The following is a 21,475-nucleotide window of genomic DNA, read 5'->3' as shown; positions in this document are numbered from 1 at the left end:
TAGAAAGTATCAGGTTTATGGCCCGCCATGAGTCGACCAACAATCGGTTTCCATAATTTGGCTATCAAGAAAAAACAAGTCTGTGTATGAGACTGCGAGACTATAGTAGCAACGTACAGAAAGCCGCTTACAGCGCATGTACACAATGCACAATCTTTTTAGTTTACTTCTCTAGAAAGCTCTTCAGTCGAAAGATGACAATTTTGCGCCATATAAAAAATATATATAATTGGTATTGTATTACATACTTCATCAGAAACAGCATAGAACTAGTCAATTGGCATGAATACATAATGCAGTCTATCTTGCAATTGGCGCGACAAAATATTTGTTAAAAATAAAAAAAAAAAAAAATCTAACAGTCCTCACAATTCTAATCCGTAAATTCATCAAGCTGTTCTTCTTCAACGGTTGCCAAGATCTGGTTTCTAGCCTTCAGGCCAAAACATGCTTCGAGTGGAAGATGAAGTAAATGTTTCCTTACCCGGCGAACATATACAGCATACAATACGGCTGCAATAACAACCGAGTTTGCAGATAATGCAACTGGAATCTTGAAAACATTTGGTTTATCAAACACGATTGTAGATGCAAATGAGAGCAGTTCAAAAAAATTTTGGAACGATGATTCAACAGAAGAAAATGTGGAGCGGGCCTCTTGTTCAACGCCTTCTTGAATTAGGACTTGTGCACAAAGATCATATCCCCAAAGACCGACACGAGAGAAAACCACGGCAAAAATCAATAGTGCAGTACTGGTTGATGAAAAAAAATAAAAAACCTTATGATCTGAAAGCGCGGTTGGCGAAGCTTTAAAAATTGAAATGGCTGCGATCACGCAACAAATTGCCTGCCAATTAATAAACCATATACCTCCACGAACCACTCCAATCTTTTTCATCACAAGAGGTGCTAGCCAAGTAGCCCCTAATTCAAAAACAACTGAGAAAGTACGAAGCACACCGATGGTGCCTGGATGATAATCCATGGCAAGAAGGTATGCTACCATTTGGCCTCCAAAGGAAAGAACCGTAAAATAAAGAATGGCAAGAGAAAATGAAGGAATGAATTGATCGTGATTTATATAAATCTGAAGAGGAGAAGAAAAAGCATTAACGGCGCGACTAAATGATGATGAACGGTAAAATCGGGTTGACCTCCCAAGAGATTCTTCTTCTCCTTCGTCTTGTTGTTGCTCGAGTACAATCCCCAAATCTTCAGCATGTTCCTCGGTTGCAACTTCGACGCGATAGGCAAGGGCTGGCACCAAGCGGTAAACTCTAGCTATACTAACATACTCAATCACAACAGATACCAAATTTAAGATTAATACAGTAACGATCGATCCAACAATACTGAAACCAATTAAAAAGGAAATGGCAAGAGGACCTCCCATCTTACAAAATAAATCAATTCTGCGCATGATGGAGTTCAGAGTTCTTAGGTCGTCGCTGTTAGAACCCGCAATGACAACAACCTGCCCATTATAAGTTTAAATAAAAACGCACATTCTGATAACACGGCACATACCCAATCTCTCTCAACTGAGACGGTGTTCATAATTAAGGCTAATTTTTCGATACACGCAAGCAGTACTAGTCCCAACATGAATGCAATCTTTATCCAAATACCGGTAGATGCCTCGCCAACTGAAAGCCAAATCATGGCGATCAATAAAGCGCAAGAAAGTGCTACCGAACTTCTCTGATACACTTATTACAAAATGAATATTTCTGTCTAAACGTATTGTTTGAATATGACTTACTGATCGATTGTCGGACGGTAACAAGTCGATTCGTAGAGTCCACGCGTCGGCCGACTGACGGAGCTAAAAAAATAGCCGACAATGCTCTAAACATAGCATAACATGACGGAGGAAGTAAAGTTCCAGGAAAAATTGACGCAAGAAACAGTACTGCGGAGTACTCAAATATGCGAGAGTTCCATGCTGAAAGGAAATGGGAAATGCACACTCTATAGGCAATGGAATTCTCAATTGCCATGTTTGGTTATATCTGAAATAAACTTGTGAATTCTGATATACCACTCTGAGGAGCCTGCAAGCGTTGTGCCTTGTTGTTGCAAAGCTGAATTTGTATCTAAAAACCGCCAAAAATCGCCAACATTAAAGTAAATTCATGAATGACATACCACGGTATGGGAGCACATTCCAGATCAACTCAGCAGCCAATTCTCTGCTTATTACAACAAAAATGAGTAACGAATATACTGCATAAGTATAAACAAACTGGCAAATGAATTTAACCCAAACTTTGGATCAAAACTGTAGTTCCTGGCTGCTAGTTAACAATATGAATGTAATTATATAATTAGCACGCATTACGTAACAAATACTACATGCTTATATGAGCCGAATCGAATGCTGCAAATGCAAATGAAGCCTAAGAACATGCGGCCTTTTACGCCCTATTGTTGTATGTACATTGCACGTATGGTATAACTGTATAAACATTTGGGATTTTGTACGGCTGCTTCTTCCCCTTAAAAGCACTAGACAAATTCCGGTCGTTCTTTTCCACTTCAACGTTTGGCCCTTTTCAATTGCGTCAATTGAACGATTCACACATTGATTATCACAGAATTTCAGAAACACCATACTTTGAAATTTGTAAATACGTTCTTTGTTTGTTGTGATGCAGATAAAGGGCTCGGCTGTGCCGACCATCGTGGCAGTTGTCCTACATGCGCTTCTATTTGCGACGACGGCAAGAGCATTTTACCTTCCAGGCGTGGCCCCAACTGACTACGAAGAAAATGATCCAGTACCTTTACTTGTTAACAGGCTAACACCGGCCATGGATCCAGAAGATCAACATTTAAAGAGTGTTATTTCTTATGATTGTAAGTCACTAGTAATGGCAACGATATTTCGCATGCACGAGTGGATGAATTCGGTCACGCAGTAGCTGTTTGATGGATTGTACTGAACCAACATTTTACTGCCGAAGACTATGTGGCGTGTGGTTTGTGAATTCAAATTACCATGAAAGCTTGATTTATCTAATCTTTCGAGTAACTTTTTAACGTGTTATAGATTATCATCCTGCATTCCACTTCTGCAGACCTCAAAATGGTCCTGAGAAACAAGCTGAATCGCTTGGATCTATTTTATTTGGTGATCGTATTTTTAATTCACCTTTCGATCTTCGAATGGTCAAAAACGAGTCTTGCAGAACATTATGCTCCACGACTTATGAGCCACGTGCGGCCAAATTTGTCAACAGACGAGTTCGTCAAGGTTATGCTCTGAACTGGCTGATTGATGGTCTCCCAGCTGCTCGCGCCAAATATGATGAAGTCACCAAATCGAAATTTTATGCTGTTGGGTTTGAATTGGGAAGTATCGAGGCAGATAAAAATCCATACTTGAATAACCATTATGAAATTCTCGTTGAATATCATGTAACAAGATCAGGAAAATACCGTGTTGTCGGTGTTTTAGTTGAACCATCATCTCGTCGTACGTCTGTGGATTCGAGCGGTTCCGTCACTAACTGCGATGTTTCGGAGAAACTCTTGCTTAACAGAGATTCAAACAGTGCAGTTACATTTACTTATTCAGTCACATGGGTTGAATCGCCCACTGCATGGGCTACTCGTTGGGACAAATACCTTCATGTTTTTGATCCAAAGATTCATTGGTTTTCGCTCATTAATTCGTCAATTATTGTTGTATTTTTGACTGGCATGGTTGGAATGATTCTTCTTCGTACTTTGCATAAGGATATTGCAAAGTATAATCAACTTGACCTTAACGAAGATGTCCAAGAAGAGTCGGGTTGGAAGCTTGTTCACGGAGATGTCTTTAGAGCTCCCAAAAATACTCTTTTGCTTTCCGTCTTTTTAGGCAGTGGTGCTCAATTATTCGTCATGACAGGTCTTACCATTTTTTTTGCATTGCTGGGATTTTTGTCCCCGTCAAGTCGTGGCTCACTCGCGACTGTGATGATCATCTTGTACACGCTTTTAGGATTTATTGGTGGTTATGTGTCTGCTAGATCGTACAAGGTATTTGGTGGCGAATCTTGGAAGATTAATGTGGCTGCAACTCCATTATTTGTTCCTGGCGTTGTGTTCTTTACTTTCTTTTTCCTAAATTTTTTTCTTATCGCTTCTGAGTCATCCGGAGCTGTTCCTCTTGGCACGATGATTGCATTAATTGTTATTTGGTTTGTGATATCCGTTCCGCTCTCTGCTGCTGGCTCTTATTTCGGGTTTAAATCAGCACCATTGCAGGCACCAGTACGTACTAATCAGATTCCTCGTCAAATTCCAGACCAGCCAATTTACCTTAAATGGGCTCCTAGTTTGCTACTGGCCGGCATTTTGCCGTTTGGTGCAATCTTTGTTGAACTTTATTTTATTATGAACTCCATTTGGTTTCACAAGGTTTACTACATGTTTGGGTTCCTTTTCGTTTGTTATTTTATCATGATTTTGACTTGCGCGACGGTAACCATTTTGATTGTATATTTCATTCTTTGCTCAGAAAATTATCATTGGCAATGGAGAAGTTTTATTGTGGCTGGGTCGTCTTCTTTTTTTGTTTTCCTTTACGCGGTTTTGTACTGGGTTTCCAAACTATCACTCGGTGGATTTGTTAGCAACGTGTTATATCTTGGTTACAGTTTACTGATTTCATTTATTATTTTTATTCTTACCGGATCTGTTGGATATGTTTCGAGTTATTTCTTTGTGAAAAAGATTTATGGGTCGATTAAGATTGATTAAATAAAGCATGGACCGGTGGGGGTTTAGGATAAATATATAGAAATTTGATTTGGAAACTGGTTTACATATAAATAGTCTCAGTATTAAAATATTGGTCGCACCAATGTTGGAGAGCTTTTCAGGAAAAAAAAAAAATTTGAAAGAAACGAAATATTTGTGAATCATTTTACCAAAAAAAAAAAAATCCATAATATTCACAATTCCAGTTTTTGTATTGGTTATTACGTATTTTCAAATAAAAATTGGGGTATATTTTTAAATGCCTGCCACAAATTCAGTTTTTTTTTTTTAGTTTAGTAGGTTAGTAGAAGATAATGTTTTCTTAAAAAAAAACTTTTCAATATAGTACAAAAATTTTGATGACATGTTTCTTCATTTTTCATTTGCGAATTGTTCTGCGATGGTCAATGAACTTTGAACCAAATCGTTAAAACGATCTTCAGTTTGAAGGTCGGCATCTTGTTGAAATTCCAAGTTTACTTCAACCCGGCGACCTTCAAGTTCTCCACTATCAACCATTGAATACTTTAATGAATGTGAACCATATCTATACACAATATCGGACCTTTCTTCTAAGCCAGTGAAGATGTATTGTACCAAACTTGAGTTGTGCTCCTGTGAACCATCATCACTAGATTGAGCTTTCTCTTCTCGTAAGCGATCAACCGTAAATTGTGCGTGTAAATTTTTCTCTCTAGGTTTGCCAATATTAACAAGCAACGTGTGAGGTATTCTTGACCGTCGTCTGTCATCTTCATCTTCAAATACAAGTTTCAACTCTTCCAAATAATTCGAGACGGTTGATTGCTTAATGTCAACTTCGCTGTAATCTGTTCGCGAATACTGAATATCGACTTTTGATAACGGTCGCAACATGTCAAGATTAATTTCTGTTTCTTTTAATCGTACTTTGGCCTTGTCCATAATCGGATTAAATTTTAAATCAGTCGGGATAATGAGCTCCAATGATGGCAATGATTGATATGAGGTCGGATGTCCAATCGGATATGGAATGAAATTAAGAACGTAATAGTATCGGGCCGCGCCATTTGAATCATCGACAAGTTCTAAACCAACTGATTGAGATTTGTCCAAAGCAATGTCGCACATTTGTTTGGTGAATAGCGATGCGCTAGTTACAAAAGTCAGCATTTTAATAAGTCGCAAATTAAGTTCTACAAAAACTCACTGTTTTAAAAACTTGTAAGGAAATTGACTTTCGTCCGTGGATTTGATTCCGCTGTTGAGTAATGCAATGCCAAATCTAAAAAACAAAAAAAAATCAGAAATTGAATATAAATAAGTTTTTATAATTTTTATACGTACGTTGCCTTATATTGCGGAGGTAACACATTCAATTCTGGCACTTTTTGCCAAGAAGGATACTCTTGTGCCAATAAATTGAGATTCTCATAAATCTGTCCACCATTTATGTTCACCGAACTATTCTCAACTTCTACAAACTGACCATCAGGCCCGATCTTATCTAACAGCTTACCAAATGAATCGTCTCCGTCAGCGTTACTAGTACTGTTTTTGATTCTGAACAGATACCGCGGATCTGTTTCATAATCTATCATTTCAAACTGTTTTTGTTTAAAATCCTCTGCAATATCATTATTCGTCGCCAGTTTATTTGAATCCGAAGTAAGCAATTGTAGAGCGGATCGTCGTGCGACCTGTTGATACCTTACCCACATAATGTTTTCCACGTACCATGGCAAAGGATCTCTTTCATGCATTTCATACAGATCCGAATTAAGCCGCACTTCGTCAGATGTCGCAATCAGAATTCTATTTATCGATCTATTATAAACATTCATTGACGAAATAATCAAACGTTCGACCACGTCGATTCTTCTCGGTGAAATCGAAAAAATGCGAATTGTGGTTGGATTAAGAATCTCGACCGAGCTGCTGGTGAGAAGTGATATGGTCTCCGTGGGAAGATAATCGAAATTCAGATGTGATTGATACTGCAAAAAATTAAACTTCAAGTCTTTGGTAAATGTAGATTTAAAAAAATCATCCAATGAGTCTTTCATGTCGTTTAACGCGGTTTTCTGTCCTGTTAAAATAAGAGACAAATTGCGCTGATGCAACGATATTTGAATGCCCTTTCGCGCCCACCGGTGAAGAATCCTAGGGTGACAACCCATAATGAGAGCAAAACGACTTCTATCTTGGAGCTTATACTCAATAGTAACATGCAAGTCTTCTTGCACTGAATCTGATACTACAACCTTCCATTCCTGCTTCAATATCATGCCAATTGTAACCTTCTTGTTTGAGTTAGGTTTCTTGTGTCCTTTAAGTCTTAAATAACTATGCAACTGATCGACTGTGAAGCCCTTGTAAAGCGTATCAAACAATTGTCGATATCTTTCTGCAGAAACATTTGTCTGTTCATTTGGCTGAATTGAATCTATTTCGTCTAAAATGCTAACAATTTTTTGCCTGTCCAATGACAAAAGTACTCTGACTTGTTCAAGAAGTGGGCTTGATCTATCTTGCATTAGCAGCCGATTCTTTTTGAAACTTGAGAGTTCCATGTTTGGCCGCTTGACAAACTTATGACTGGGAATGACAAAAACTGTCGAATTTTGCGTGCTTAATTCGATATCACTGGCAATCTTGAATAAATTATCTGGTTTACCTCCCAGAGGCGCAGCGGGCTCCTTCTGGGTTTGCTCAGTCTCTTCAGTAACAGGTTCTGGCGTAAGATCTGAATATTTTCGAACATAGCTCAAAATCCTAATAGCCTCAGCAAACCCGGTACTATGTTTCCTTGCTCTTACTATCTGCAAATTTCCTATTCTCGAGAGCATGATCCAGGTTGTTTAGCTGGTCGGGCACAGTTACAACAACGGCCACCCAGTAAAGCAAACTCTGCCAAATTTAGTTGCAAATTGAATACTGAATAAAATTCAATCAAAAGTCAAATCTAATATGTGGTAATTTGTCAATCGTAATTGGCATATGTAATGTGAAAGGTAACTAAATATTCTTGATTTTTTGCTCTTTTGCTCAGAAAATGTATAACAAAAAAGTTGTTCATTAACTTGGTTACCCGGTTTTCATTAAGTGGTTTGGGGATTTCCTTCTTGTGTGATCGGTTTGCTTATTTTACTTACAACCAACCAGTCGACTCTTGCCAATCATTTTAAATTTATATAACTATATATATAATTTGTTTAATCGATCGAAGCGAGGAATTGAAATCTTGTTATTGTATAAAAAGGATTAAATACTGATTTGCAGATTTTTTTTAAATATTCAGAGCCAAAAAGAAAAAAGAAAAAAAAAATTTGACTACTCTAGGCGGACAAAAAAAAGTAACAATGTCTTTTTTTGGGTTCGATCCTTCTGCGAATCCAGAATCGCGAGATAATTTTTATGACAATTCGTATGTTTTTATTTTTTTAACAACGAAATTCTTATTGAAAGTCGGGGGTTGACCAATAATTTGTAGTGGAGTGGAGGACGCCTACGATGGATTAGCGGAAGATCTGGACGAGGATTATGATGCTCTTAATGATGAAACTTTTGGCGACGGGGCGGAAACAATTGGACGAGACTTTGATTTTGCTGGCCAAGGCAGTAACTTGTCATCAACCGGAACGACACAGGATGACGAAAAGATTTTGTTTTCCAGCCGAAGACAGCAGCGCCAGCAACCACAACTTCCACAGCGACTACACGAGAGTAATACTAGTACCGTGCAATCATCTCCACAATATAGCAGTAGCAATACAGGGAATACGTCTAAATATGCCGACACGAGCCAGTCGTTTGAAATCCCCGATTTGAAACCCATGGCTTCGCTATGGGAAAGCGATCTGTCGCAATCTACTGCACGACTAACTGTATCTGCTATTGCATCTGCCACCGCACAACCTGTCGTGCCCGCTCCGGCGAAAAAATTTCTTAGCCTGGAAGAAGTTGAAGCTCAGTTGTTAGCAGAAGCTAGACAGTCAAATCAATCGGCTTCGCCACCAAAGACACAGTCGGACCAGTTGTATGGAAACCTGCCCGGTGGACCTAATGGTCCTGGACTTTCAGGCCAACCGTCTCTACCATACCCGTATGGATTTCCGCCTTCACAACATGGCGGCCTCGGATCAAACTCTTCAAGCTTTCCACCTTTTCCTGCTAATGACCTTTATTCTTCGTTTAATCAACAGCAGCAACCCCTGCAGCAGAACCAGCGGGCTTATTTTTCCGAAAGCAATGGATTCCCAAATCAAGGAACACCGGTCCCTCGAAGCTTCCAAGACAGGGAAGAATATTTAAGGTCGATTCAAGAACAGCAATCGTTTAATTTTGATCCAGCAATTCAATCACAACAACAGTTTTCGTCATTCTCACAGTCAAGTCGTATTCCACATTATGATGACGCACCTCCGTCTGCGCCAGCTGCCATGCGTGAACATCAACCGCAGTTTTTGCAACAAAAATTGACCCAGCCAAGGCAGCAGTTGTATAATGAAAGCACTATCCGAGATGAGACTCTTGCTGAGGCTGCCCAGATAGAAGGTGAAGTGATTAAAGAGGTCAAGGCTGCCCGGTTATCGAAATATAACGGACTCATGACCGCGTCGGATAAGAATCATGTGACGAGACTTCAGCTGCAACAATTGATTACTGATGATCCTGGAAACGAAGATTTTTATTATCAGGTCTACACGGCCATTCATAAGCCTCAATTTGCGCAAAGAATCAGTACCGAGATTGCCGAGAGGTATTTGAACGAGCAAGGCAAGCGATCATTGAGAAGGCAACAGGAAAGGATTCAAAGATTGCAAGAGAGCGCGGTCGCGAATGCTAAAAATCATCCTAGGCATGAACAATACGTGGTGGAAGGCGCGCTTGGAAAGATCAGTATTGGAACTGCCAAGGGACCACGTCGGGTATTGGATATTCCCAAGAAGACTGAGGAAGTGGTGTAATGTTTGTATTTTTTTTTTGTTTGAATAGGTTCGAACTTCCTTTTTTTCATGTTAATTTTTTTTTTTTTTTTTTTTTTTTTTTTGTATTTTCAAGTTTGATCCCATTAGCATAATAGGCAGTGATTACATATAAACTATTATGTCAAATCAATTTGGCTCTCTTGTAAAATGCTATATAAACTATTCTAATTAAATTTATCATTCTTCTTACTAACTATACGTGATACACAAATAAATTGGATACACAAATAAATTGCAAAAAAAAAAGTAGACATTTATATATTTTATGTTTTAAAGCTTCAAAAGTCTTAACGCAAATCTAGCCTCCAAGACGGTTTGTTCCTCATCAGCCAAGATAGTTTCAAGCTCGGCCGTTTCATCTAATTGCTCAACCGGTCTTCTTAATGCTTTTTCTAGCAAACTGCCATGTTCGACAAACACGTCGGCCAGGTCGATGTTGTCTTCAAGCACCTTGTATTGAACCCTGACGTCATCAGTAGCGTTCAGGCCGGACTTCTTTCTTAGTCGCTGCACTCGGTTGATGATCTCTCTTGCCAAGCCCTCGGTTTTCAATTCAGGATAGATCGTGGTGTCAAGAATAATAAGCACGTCATTATCCGTGTTGACTTCTTGACCGTGAGCGACCGCGTCAGCGCCGAGCACGCGGATAACCTGAAGGTCGCCCTCGACAAGGTCGATGCCATCAACGGTAATCTTTCCGGTGGCAAGGTAATTCTTCACGTCATCCGAACTAAGAGACGGAAGTGCTTTCTTGACACGAACAATATCACGTTTCAACTTCTTACCTAACACGGGCCAATCAGCTTCACTCTTGTATTCGACTCCGTACTTGGCCTCATCGGAAGTCAAGACCAGGTCACGAATGTTAAGCTCTTCCACAATATATTGTTGCAAGCCGCTGATGTCTTGAAGATATTGAGCATCGTTATGAATAATTACTAACGTCTTTAATGGTGTTTTCAACCCGATCGTCTTCTTTTCGCGAATCGTGCGACCAAGTTCAATAACTCTTTGCATTCTTCCGACCGCACGTTCGGTGGCTTCGTCAACCAATTCGGCACGAGCAACTGGATACTCAAGGAAGTGCACGGACCTGGCATCCTCGGGCAAAAGTTCTTTAGGAATAAAAGGTCGAAGTCGCTGATAAATGTTATCAGTCAAGAATGGCGTGAACGGGGCCAATGTTAATGACAAGGTGTACAAAACTTCAAACAAGGTATTCAAAGCAACCACTGCATCTTCAGTACCAGATTCTCCCTTTAGACGTTTTCTGTTAAATCTAATGTACCAATTCGTCATGTCGTCAATCAAATTTAATAATCGCGGAACGACGGTGTAAAGACGATATTCGCCCATCTCTTGATGAACAAAACCGATCAATGTCTGAAGCGAGGCAAGAATCCACTTGTCCATGACGTTATCGCTCGTAAGATCAGGATTGTACACGAAATCAATGCCATCCGATTTCTTCAACAACGCAACGTGTCCTTCCCAAAATTTGTATGAATTCCACCAAGGCAAGAGAACTTTGGATACAACTTCTTTAACACCTTCCTCTTTGAACTTCAAAGTCTCGGCACGCAAAACCGGTGAATTGATAAGATACAGCCTAAGCGCATCTGAACCATACTTATCAAGGACAATGACAGGATCCGGATAGTTTTTAAGTCTCTTGGACATTTTCTTGCCATCAGCTGCGAGCACGATTCCTGATACAATGCAGTTCTTGAAAGGTGACGTGTTGAAAAGATGAGTTCCGAGAACGACAAGGGTATAAAACCAACCTCTGGTCTGATCTAAACCTTCAGAGATAAAATCAGCTGGGAAAGCGCCTTGAAATTTGTCGTTGTTTTCAAATGGATAATGACCACTGGCATACGGCATGCTTCCCGATTCAAACCAACAATCAAAAACTTCCTCCACACGACGCAAGACTCCCTTGCCCTGTCTGGAAGGGATCGTAATGTGATCAATCTTGTCGCGATGCAAGTCGGTAATGGGACTAACACCAGATAACTCTTCAAGTTCCTTGATCGAACTAATAACAACGACTTCTTCAAAATCATCTGACACCCAGAGCGGGATCGGCGTACCCCAGTATCTGTTTCGAGAAATATTCCAGTCCCTGGCGTTTGCAATCCAATTGGCAAACCGCTTCTCCTTAATCACGGACGGCACCCAACGAGTCTTGGCAATATTGTCAAGCATGTTCGGAATGATCTCCTTAATGCGCACGAACCATGCAGGCACGGCACGGTACATGAGCGGCGTATCTGAGCGCCAGCAGAATGGATAAGAGTGATTGAGCTGAGCATCAACAATAATGTTCCCATTTTCCTTTAAGTGCTTTATAATCTTTCTATCAGCTTCCTTAAAATATAAGCCCTCAAAGTCTGGCACCTGTGAAGTAAAGATTCCTGAGTCATCGATCGGATTGGGCGGCGGATACTTTTCTGAAATGACGCCATTGGCTTCGGCAACCGCAAAATCTTCTTCACCATACGTGGGCGCTTGATGCACCAAGCCGGTACCAGAATCTGCAGTAACGTAGGTGGCGTTGACAACCTTGAAGGCAACATCCTTATACTCATCATAAAAATAAGGAAAAAGTGGCTTGTACTTTAATCCGTTAAGTTCTGTTCCCTTGAGTTTTGCCACAACCTTAAACTTTTCTTTCTTGGGGTTTTTGTACAACGTTGTTAATAAAGATTCAAGAAGAATGTAATGTTTCTGCGCCTTTTCATCAAAAATCTTGATATATTCAAACTCAGGGTGGGCTGCGACGGCTAAGTTAGAAGGAAGAGTCCATGGCGTGGTTGTCCATGCAAGCACAGCAGTGTCGGGTTCGTCTACCAGGTAAAACGCAACCACGACGGCAGGATCAAGTACGTCCTTGTAATTTTGCTGAGCTTCAAAGTTTGATAACGGGGTGGTGAGCCCGGTTGAGTAGGGCATGACCCGAAATCCACGATAGACCTGCCCTTTGTTGTGAAGCTGACCAAACACCCACCAGACTGATTCCATAAACGTGAGATTAAGAGTTTTGTAATCGTTATCGAAATCAATCCATCTTCCAAGTCGTTCAATCGTGGTACGCCATTCAGAAGCAAATCTCATGACAATTGCTCTGCATTCCTCGTTGTACTTGTCAATGCCCATTTTCAACACGTCCGCCTTGCCACGGATGCCCAAGCGCTTGTCAATCTCATGCTCGATGGGAAGGCCATGGGTATCCCAACCAAACCGGCGTTCAACGTAATGACCGGTCATGTGAGCATAACGAGGAACAATGTCCTAGAAAAAAAAGAAAATTAGCGTTGTGTTCTCTCTACAAGGAGTCCAGTAATGATCATTACCTTGATAGTAGAAGCGAGGATATGGCCATAATGAGGAGTCCCTAAATGCCAATTAATATTTTTTTTTTTAAAAAAAAAGTTTACTCACATACCTGTAGCAAATGGAGGCCCGTCGTAAAAAGCAAACGGCTTTCTACCCTCAGACTGCTTCAAACTGGTTTGAAAAGCGTCCCATTCTTTCCACAATGCAAGGATCTTCTCCTCTTCTTTAGGAAAATCCATGACTTGGCTAAAGAAAAAAAACACTTTTGACACAAACTTTTTGACACCAAAACAATAGTCAACTCTAACTATACACGTCTTCGCAGAGCTGAGGCTTTATATATATTTTAATTTATTTTGTTTTGTAACGATGAGTAACATTTCATTTTGCGCGTGAAATTTTTTGGATTATGTAATAGCAAGCAGTACGAATAACGTAAGCTAGAAAATATAATCTTCGATTAAACGACAGCGAAAATGAGGAATCTTTTAAAAAGAGTCAGTTGTACAAGTTATTTACGCAATCTTTATAATTTTACCAATCACAACGAGTCAGATTTGATGCGGAAGTCATGAGCGAACAGTCTCGAGGCGTATCGCCGGCAGCTGTTCCACCATCGGTCACCGACGAGCATCAACAGCAGCAGCAGCAACAACAACAACAACAACAGAGACGGCGATGGCGGCCTCGTGCCTTGTCATACCCGTTTGTGCCTGTTGACTTGCATTATTTAGGTTCATACTCTTCGTCATCGCCGACGTTGCTATCCGGGGCTGCATCGCCGTCTGTTGCTGACACGGCGTCAGTGCTGTCGTTCGGGAGCGGCCATCGAAGTAGTGTATTTGGTGGTGGCAGTGGTGGTGGCAGCATTGGATATTTTTTTACGCAGTATAATATTGATAATGAAGAAGAAGGCGGATACGAAGGTGAAGAAGGCGATGACGAAGCGAGTGACAGTGGTGGCGGAACCAGCTCGACGTCATCATATGCGGGTTCGGATGCTGAGACAGCTGCGGACGAAGATTACGAACAAGATCAAGATGAAGACGTGCACGGTGATGAAAATGGTGACGATGAAGAGTTTTCGGCATCAGAGTACGTGACGGATAAGATTCTTCAAGCGTTCGATGCAGTGGCACTTGACAGAGCGGTTGCCGTGCAGGCACAATCGTCGGGATTACTCAATTCAAAATCACGAGAACTGGAACAGTTACAGGACACAGCGGCAAGAAGAATACAAGAAGTTCGAGTACAGTACGGTGAAGGAATGAAGATCTTAAGAGAAGTTCAAAAAGATTTGAAATGGGTGCAACGGCATGTGGATGCGCTTAAGAAAAAATCAGTAACAAGATATCCAGCCGAGTATGCAAAGGCTCGGGAAGCGTTTCCGGAAATCATTGAGCGGGAAGATTAAATTTTTGGATTTTAAAATAATGTAACATAGGGGTGGTGAATTGTACAATAATTATGTAATTTATTTTTGCATGAGGATAATAAAGACTAATTTGTTAACAATCAAGTTGATGCCTGAGGAACTCTTGCGTTGATGTGCCGATATCAGGTTCAGTGAGTGCGACGAATGAAAACGTGATGTCGTCGTCGCCGTCGACCTCAGACAGACTGGCCCGTACGTCTTCGTATAGAGACGTTAATCTGATGGTGTCTACTGTGGCAAAGACGCCATGGAAGTTGATCATGGCAATAAGAGCCGGCAGATTGGCTTTTGATTGATAGTAATTATTCTCGCTGAATGGTGTTGCCAGCGGTGTGATCATCACGGTCCGCGTATTGGCAAACAGTATATGCCTGGCGACGGTGGCGATGGTGGATTTTAATAAAGATTTTATAAACTTCAGATGCATGCCAAAAAGTTATACATACATGCTTATGAGAGAGCAAAAAAAAAAAAAAAAAAAAAAAAGGACATGGACGGACTTATGGACAAAGTAAGTCCAAATGACAGTTTTAATCCAGCCTGAATTATAATCATAATATTACATTGTAACTGTCCTCATCAATCTCAATCTCATCCTTGTTTGTCAAGTCTTGTTGTAACTCTGCTTTCTCTGCAGCTTCGTTATCCACCTCCTGCTGCGGTGGCGCCTCGTCATGCAGCCTGTCAAGGTCAACAACGTCCGATTGATCGTGATCCAAGCCCAGCGCGTCTTCGAGCGCTGCCCAGGGATTCGACAACGCGTCGTGAACGTCGAGCAATTCTTGCTCTCCCTGATATGATGAATATCCGCCGGCAAAAAATCTGCCACCTCCACGCCGGTAACCCTGGTGATTTTGATGACGCTGGCCGGCTTGCCTGCGTCGACCGTCGCCGTATCTCGGTCGCTGCTGCGTGAGGACCGGTCGTCAGCTCCTTGCAACAAACAAAACAATAAAGAAACTATCTACACCACGATCTTACCTTGTATTCAGCCGAGTAACCCCCGTAATCGCCCATGACGCGCTTTGGAAACCAGGTTTTCAGGCTTTTGAATCGAGTTTTTCGTCGGCGAACCGAGCGGTGCGGATGAGCGGCCGTCACGTGCCAGCCATTTGTCCGCCAACCGCAAAGATTGGCCGACACCACAATGGGTTCAAAGTCTCGACGCAAACACGCCCACCGCCGACAGAATACAAAACACAGAACACAGAACACAGAGCTAGAAAGAAATCAAGTGAGCAATAAGCCATTGTGGTGCTGACGTCGTCAGGCCAAACAAAACCCGGTTCGTTCGTTGCTAGGCCACTGGGACTTGCACGGTGCGGCTCGCGGGGTTGCGGGGTGAAAAATTCAACCAATATAAAAATTCACCTTGTCCCCTTCTTTTTTTGATTTGTTTTGCAAAAAGGGTCTTATTCAAACACAAGGTAAAATGTCAGACGGCCCAGAGATTACGGATTCGGTGAAGACGTCGGCGGTGGTGGGCCAGATCAAGTCATTTGTCGCTGGCGGTGTCGGTGGTATTTCTGCAGTTTTGGTTGGCCATCCGTTTGACTTGATCAAAGTTCGCATGCAAACGGCTGAAAAGGGAGTTTACTCGTCGGCGCTTGATGTGGTGCGCAAAACTGTGGCCCAGGACGGTGCTCTGGTAAGAAACACAGATCAATGCCGTCAACCGAACTGAACAGAACCGGACCGGACTGACATTTTGCAGGGCATTTATCGAGGTGTTACTCCTCCGTTATTAGGCGTCACGCCCATGTTTGCCATTTCATTTTGGGGTTACGATCTGGGCAAGCGGATAGTAGCCGCCGTGTCGCCGCCGGCTATTGATGGCAAGACTGACCTCACAATCGCCCAAATCTCGGCAGCAGGTTTTTTCTCAGCCATCCCCACAACCGCAGTGGCTGCGCCGTTTGAACGTATCAAGGTGTTGTTGCAAGTGCAGGGCCAACACGGCGAGCCAAAGTACTCTGGCATTTTGGACGTTGTTTCCAAGCTTTACAAAGACGGCGGTGTCAGGTCACTGTATCGCGGGTCCCTGGCCACGCTGGCTCGTGACGGACCTGGCTCGGCCCTGTATTTTGCCACGTATGAGTACCTAAAGGAAAAACTTACACCCGATGGTCAAAAATTGTCGCTCGGTGCCATTTCGTTTGCCGGTGGCGCATCCGGCGTGGCCATGTGGACCGCCGTCTTCCCCGTTGACACGATCAAATCCAAATTACAAACGTCGGAGACTCAGTCCAACATTATCAAGGTCACCACGCAGATCTATCGCAGTGGCGGGATCAAGGCATTTTTCCCTGGTATTGGTCCAGCGCTTGCCCGATCATTCCCTGCCAACGCTGCCACCTTTGTCGGTGTCGAACTTACTCATAATTTTTTTGACAAGTATACCTAAACTGGTGGTGGTCAACGTCTTATTTTATTAGTATTAGCATTTCAGTTTACTTTTTTTTTTTTTTTTTTTTTACCTGGGGCATTTACAAGAACAGTAGGTGTTATTTGATGGTTCTATACATATATACATATTTTATACATATAACGTATATAGTTATATTTAAGTAATACATGTACTTAAAATGCTCATAATGCTTTTCAAAAAAAAAAAATAAAATAAAGATTGACATTCCATGTCCTGTATTATGATGCGTATTGAACTTATTTCTTGGAATTGGCAGACTTTCTCAAGCAAATCCGCAATTGCCCCAAAAGATCTCGACAAGCACTGCGGTTTTTAGTTGTGAAAAATTCCTTGGAATAGCAATAAAGATATTGCACGGTCTACGTAAATAACAAGTTCAGCATAATATATATGCATATGCATATGTATATATATATATATATATATATATATTACTCACGTTTGGAGCACATCGTGTTCCTGCCCGAACGACCTTCATGCCGCGAAAGAAATGATCCAACCCGTCCTGGCCTTCTGCCATGTCGTCAAAGCTGACTGACTGACTTTCTTATCCCCTCTCTCTTTTCAGCGCAACCGTTTTATATGAAGTTCACTCCTGTAATGAAGAGCAAAAAAAAAAAAAAGAGCTCCTTTTAATTTCTATCAGGATAAGAGCACACAGCCCTGTGATTGAAACACAGGTGCAGAACTTGCAAATATCAAAAAGTGGGACACTTTTTTGTTGATTTTGTTTGTCCAGTTGGGAAGAGAATAGTTAACGCATCACGTAATATACTTTTCTTATTACATAATACTACATCGACATGGTAACGTATGACCACGTTTTTGGTACAATAAACAAACAGATGAAGGCATAACGAAATGAGGCTACTGCAGATGATAAGCTGCATTGGCCTGCTTTTACTTGCAAGTGCAGCTAATGCAGGCAATGCATCAGATCATACAAACAACTGGGGTAAGTAAAGTTGGACGTCCGTCTGCGTTATCATCACTACAAAAGATTAATGGAAAAAAAAAGCTGTGCTAGTTTCCACGTCCCGGTTTTGGTTCAACTATCGGCATTTGGCAAACGTGTTGAGCATGTATCGAACCGTGAAAAGATTAGGCATTCCCGATTCGCAAATCATTCTCATGCTGGCCGACGACGTGGCGTGCAATCCGCGCAACGCATTCCCCGGCACCGTGTACAATAATGCCGACCGGGCACTCGACCTGTATTCAAACAACATCGAAGTTGACTATCGAGGTTACGAAGTCACGGTTGAAACTTTTTTGCGGGTATTGACTGACAAGGTCGATCAAGCAATCACGCCGAGGTCCAAACGATTACGCACGGATGAAAACTCAAACATTTTCATTTACCTGACTGGTCACGGTGGCAACGAGTTTCTTAAGTTTCAAGATGCAGAAGAAGTTTCTGCGTTTGACTTGGCTGACGCGTTTGATCAAATGTATCAAACCAAGCGGTACAAGGAAATCTTGTTTATGATTGATACCTGCCAGGCAAACACAATGTATTCCAAGTTTTACTCACCAAATATTTTGGCGGTTGGATCTTCGGAATTGGACGAGTCATCGTATTCACATCATGCGGATTCTGACGTTGGCGTGGCCGTGATTGACCGGTTTACGTATTACAATTTGGAATTTTTGGAAAAAATAAACAAGAACTCGACCTTGACCATGCGAGATTTGTTTGAATCGTATGATCCAGTCAAGATTCATTCCCATGCCGGCGTTCGAACTGATTTGTATGAACGTGATATTGCGCATGTCAAGATTACAGATTTTTTCGCTAATGCGCAAGCGATAGAACTGGATGACTATGAGGATGACGAATCCGACGTGTAATTGTAAACTTGTGTACAATAGAGTGAAAAAATAAAGTACAGAATAATTAAAACAAACGACAATTAAGCACCAACAACCAATTCAACAGCTTGCGACACGGAGACTTCAGGCTTTACGCCAATCACTTTTGTTACCAACTTGGCATCCTTAAACACCCAAAAAGACCGCGTGATGCCACCGCTGGGTGACTTCTTTGCACCCAACGGGCCAATAAGCTGGTATTTGACATCAGCCAATAACCTGTACGGCAATTCCTGCTTGTCCTGAAATTTCTTTTGTGCAGACACGGAATCGGCCGACAAGCCAAATACTACCGCTTTTGCAGACGAAAACTTTGGGAATTCATCACGGAATCCGCAAGCCTGACGCGTGCAACCAGGCGTGGACGCCTTGGGATAGGCAAACACTACCACGTAAGGGTTTGCTTCAATCTCATCCTTAAGGTTTACATCATTATCATCCTGATCCTTGACCGTAACGTCTGGGATATCGACTGGCTCAATTTTCTCTGTGGACGGACCTCCCGCAGCTTCGTCGTCGTCATTATCAGCCGGTTTCTTGACGTCCTTATTTTCATTATCGCTAATAGTAGAGGTGGTGTTTTTTCCCTTGTCGTCCACAATAACTTCTCCTCCTCCTCGTCCTTCCTCTTCTTCTTCTTCTTCTTCTTCTGTTTCATCGTTTACCTTGTTGTTTTTAACCTTTTCGTCGGCTTCAGTTTTGTCAGTTTTCTGCTTTTTAGACGCCGGCGCAGTCGCAGTCTTTGTCGTGGCAGAAGCAGAAGCAGAAGCAGACGATGTGGATGGCCTCCTAGTTCTGGACGATCGCCTAAGAGAGGTTGGGTCGACTGGTTCCTTTACTTTTCTTGCAGGCATGACGAAAAATGAACAAAAAAATTTTAATTGATTATTGAATTGGAAACGGCACAGGTGTGTGGGATGTGGGGGCAATGGGCATGTAAACAATGACGAATATATACCAAGACACGAACCCCGTATCACAATCAGCGCAATGGCCGGCCGGGGTTAAAACGGGGCTAAATTCGATGAGATGAGGCCGCGAGGGCCGCGAGGATTGCGGCGTTATTCGCCGCGTCGCGCGACGGATACATACAATTAAACAACAGCGTAGATGTGTTATTGCACACACAGAAGCGGAGCGAGGATTATACGTAATGGAGCTTTATTGTAGTAGCCAGCCGATAGTGTCGAACTCCCTCGAACCAAGTCAGTGGTTAAATAATTGAGAGGACTCATTTGTCGTATGCCTTGCCTTGACATTACCCATATATTCTTGTCATTAGGTAACTCAACGCTTGTTAAAGCAAGACAGGTTGCTCTCATAATCATCTTTGTTTACATGATTGTTTGGAAAAAAGAGACTATAATACAGTGTGACGATTACACAAATGAACATTGTTGTGCTAGCGTTTTGAAAGATGGCTAGATCATACAAGTTTATTCTACCTTTTAATGCCTTGCAAAGTTTTGTTTAGCCAATTTGTAAACCGATATTAGCGTGAAATACTGAAAAAAAAAAAGGAAAACACAAAATAAAATGCAGCATATCAAAAATAAATTTCTGCATCTTTATTAAGAAAGTAGGCCGACCCTCCGACCATGATCCGACTCTGTATTCTCTCTAAGGACACAAAAATGAGAAACAGATGAATGATTCACAGGAATGTAACCAACTTTGTATATGGTATCGTTTTCATCCTTTCCTCCTAAAGAAAATAAAGAGTCTCATCAGAATTAAAATCAATGCATATTCCTATTGTCTATTATGTCATAAACCAAGCGCTCTAGTATTGTAATCGCATTCGAAGTACCGTCGAATGTTCACCCTTAAACAGAACAAGCCCAAATGGCCTTTGGTTTTTAAGTCATTTCTCTCGTGTCATTGCAATCATCTTTTGTCCGGAATCAGCAGAAATAAACTTGCTCTTGTGCCTTCACCTTTTTTGTGCAAATTCCTCAACATGACCTTTCGCTGCCAAATACCCGTGCTATTCTTAATATTTCTTTCCACATGAGATTTTACAAAATTAGAAATCAATGGCAGCAGAGACCAAGCAAACCGAGTAAATAAATATTCCGGTTTTCAAAATGCACTCTTTGGGAATATGGCCTAGCATTATGATGGAGTACTGTCATAACCTCGTCTTCAGCTATCGGAGATGTTTGATAGCGTTTACAATTAATGGGATGTACGGAGATAGAAAACATGATAATATTCTATAAAAAAAGGGTAATAGCCAGAGGTAGTTAATTGGATATAATGTTATGTTTAACTGATTACTGAGACCTTTGGCGATAATTTTAAGAATATTCAATCAATATCCTTTGTTTTCTCTCGTAGCCTTGATGATGAGTGATGTTCTATACCTCTGCCTATCTCAGTACATCACATTAAACTTCCAGAACTGTAAGCGTTATCTTCATTCATCTTCAGTCATTTTAAGCGCTATGGGACATAACTGATAGCTGAAAACGAGGTTATGATATACACCCAGATCAGATTTCCATAAAGCAGAATTTTCACTCCACGTTATCATCAAATTTTGAACAAACGACTGTTGCCGTGGAATCATATGGGCAACGTCAGTTCTTGTTGTGTAAGATGTCATTTGATAAAGATTTCGAGCATGAATTGCCGCTGCATAAGACGAGGTAATCATTACATCACGTGTTATGCGAA

General features: G+C 41.4%; 9 protein-coding genes across 9 annotated transcripts; 5 read left to right on the top strand and 4 right to left on the bottom strand.

The window, feature by feature from the left end:
• Positions 1–206: 206 nt before the first annotated feature.
• Positions 207–2,294, bottom strand: V1514DRAFT_324386 (Ferroporti-1). Its single transcript, XM_066926410.1, has 3 exons — positions 1,766–2,294; positions 1,531–1,712; positions 207–1,477 (listed from the first exon to the last, which is right to left on the bottom strand). The coding sequence occupies exons 1-3, from the start codon at positions 2,001–2,003 to the stop codon at positions 374–376; spliced, it is 1,524 nt and encodes a 507-aa protein (XP_066785643.1). The 5' UTR covers positions 2,004–2,294; the 3' UTR covers positions 207–373.
• Positions 2,295–2,551: 257 nt separating this feature from the next.
• Positions 2,552–5,119, top strand: V1514DRAFT_361544 (uncharacterized protein). Its single transcript, XM_066929712.1, has 2 exons — positions 2,552–2,862; positions 3,056–5,119. The coding sequence occupies exons 1-2, from the start codon at positions 2,655–2,657 to the stop codon at positions 4,750–4,752; spliced, it is 1,905 nt and encodes a 634-aa protein (XP_066785642.1). The 5' UTR covers positions 2,552–2,654; the 3' UTR covers positions 4,753–5,119.
• Positions 4,862–8,037, bottom strand: V1514DRAFT_324382 (uncharacterized protein). Its single transcript, XM_066926409.1, has 3 exons — positions 6,079–8,037; positions 5,942–6,016; positions 4,862–5,884 (listed from the first exon to the last, which is right to left on the bottom strand). The coding sequence occupies exons 1-3, from the start codon at positions 7,578–7,580 to the stop codon at positions 5,125–5,127; spliced, it is 2,337 nt and encodes a 778-aa protein (XP_066785641.1). The 5' UTR covers positions 7,581–8,037; the 3' UTR covers positions 4,862–5,124.
• On the top strand, positions 7,891–9,950 carry V1514DRAFT_324381 (topoisomerase II-associated protein PAT1). Its single transcript, XM_066926408.1, has 2 exons — positions 7,891–8,158; positions 8,225–9,950. The coding sequence occupies exons 1-2, from the start codon at positions 8,094–8,096 to the stop codon at positions 9,699–9,701; spliced, it is 1,542 nt and encodes a 513-aa protein (XP_066785640.1). The 5' UTR covers positions 7,891–8,093; the 3' UTR covers positions 9,702–9,950.
• On the bottom strand, positions 9,878–13,409 carry V1514DRAFT_365507 (tRNA synthetases class I-domain-containing protein). Its single transcript, XM_066929811.1, has 3 exons — positions 13,171–13,409; positions 13,079–13,119; positions 9,878–13,016 (listed from the first exon to the last, which is right to left on the bottom strand). Exons 1-3 carry the CDS (start codon positions 13,298–13,300, stop codon positions 9,993–9,995), a joined length of 3,195 nt encoding a protein of 1,064 aa, XP_066785639.1. The 5' UTR covers positions 13,301–13,409; the 3' UTR covers positions 9,878–9,992.
• Positions 13,410–13,541: 132 nt separating this feature from the next.
• On the top strand, positions 13,542–14,580 carry V1514DRAFT_324379 (uncharacterized protein). Its single transcript, XM_066926407.1, has one exon. The coding sequence runs from the start codon at positions 13,633–13,635 to the stop codon at positions 14,473–14,475; it is 843 nt and encodes a 280-aa protein (XP_066785638.1). The 5' UTR covers positions 13,542–13,632; the 3' UTR covers positions 14,476–14,580.
• A 1,348-nt stretch (positions 14,581–15,928) lies between these two features.
• On the top strand, positions 15,929–16,900 carry V1514DRAFT_275224 (mitochondrial carrier domain-containing protein; the record flags this gene model as incomplete). The annotated part of the gene is made up of 2 exons (XM_066924885.1): positions 15,929–16,144; positions 16,211–16,900. The coding sequence occupies 2 exons, from the start codon at positions 15,929–15,931 to the stop codon at positions 16,898–16,900; spliced, it is 906 nt and encodes a 301-aa protein (XP_066785637.1).
• An 860-nt stretch (positions 16,901–17,760) lies between these two features.
• V1514DRAFT_324372 (peptidase C13 family-domain-containing protein) lies at positions 17,761–18,831 on the top strand. The gene is made up of 2 exons (XM_066926406.1): positions 17,761–17,879; positions 17,943–18,831. Exons 1-2 carry the CDS (start codon positions 17,786–17,788, stop codon positions 18,773–18,775), a joined length of 927 nt encoding a protein of 308 aa, XP_066785636.1. The 5' UTR covers positions 17,761–17,785; the 3' UTR covers positions 18,776–18,831.
• V1514DRAFT_324370 (thioredoxin-like protein) lies at positions 18,751–19,720 on the bottom strand. Its single transcript, XM_066926405.1, has one exon. It carries the CDS (start codon positions 19,648–19,650, stop codon positions 18,838–18,840), a length of 813 nt encoding a protein of 270 aa, XP_066785635.1. The 5' UTR covers positions 19,651–19,720; the 3' UTR covers positions 18,751–18,837.
• Between the last annotated feature and the right edge of the window lie 1,755 nt (positions 19,721–21,475).

Source organism: Lipomyces japonicus (genome assembly GCF_038497905.1).
Source record: "Lipomyces japonicus strain CBS 7319 unplaced genomic scaffold V1514scaffold_3, whole genome shotgun sequence".
Classification (NCBI taxonomy): domain Eukaryota; kingdom Fungi; phylum Ascomycota; class Lipomycetes; order Lipomycetales; family Lipomycetaceae; genus Lipomyces; species Lipomyces japonicus.
This window is presented reverse-complemented; position numbering and strand designations above follow the sequence as displayed.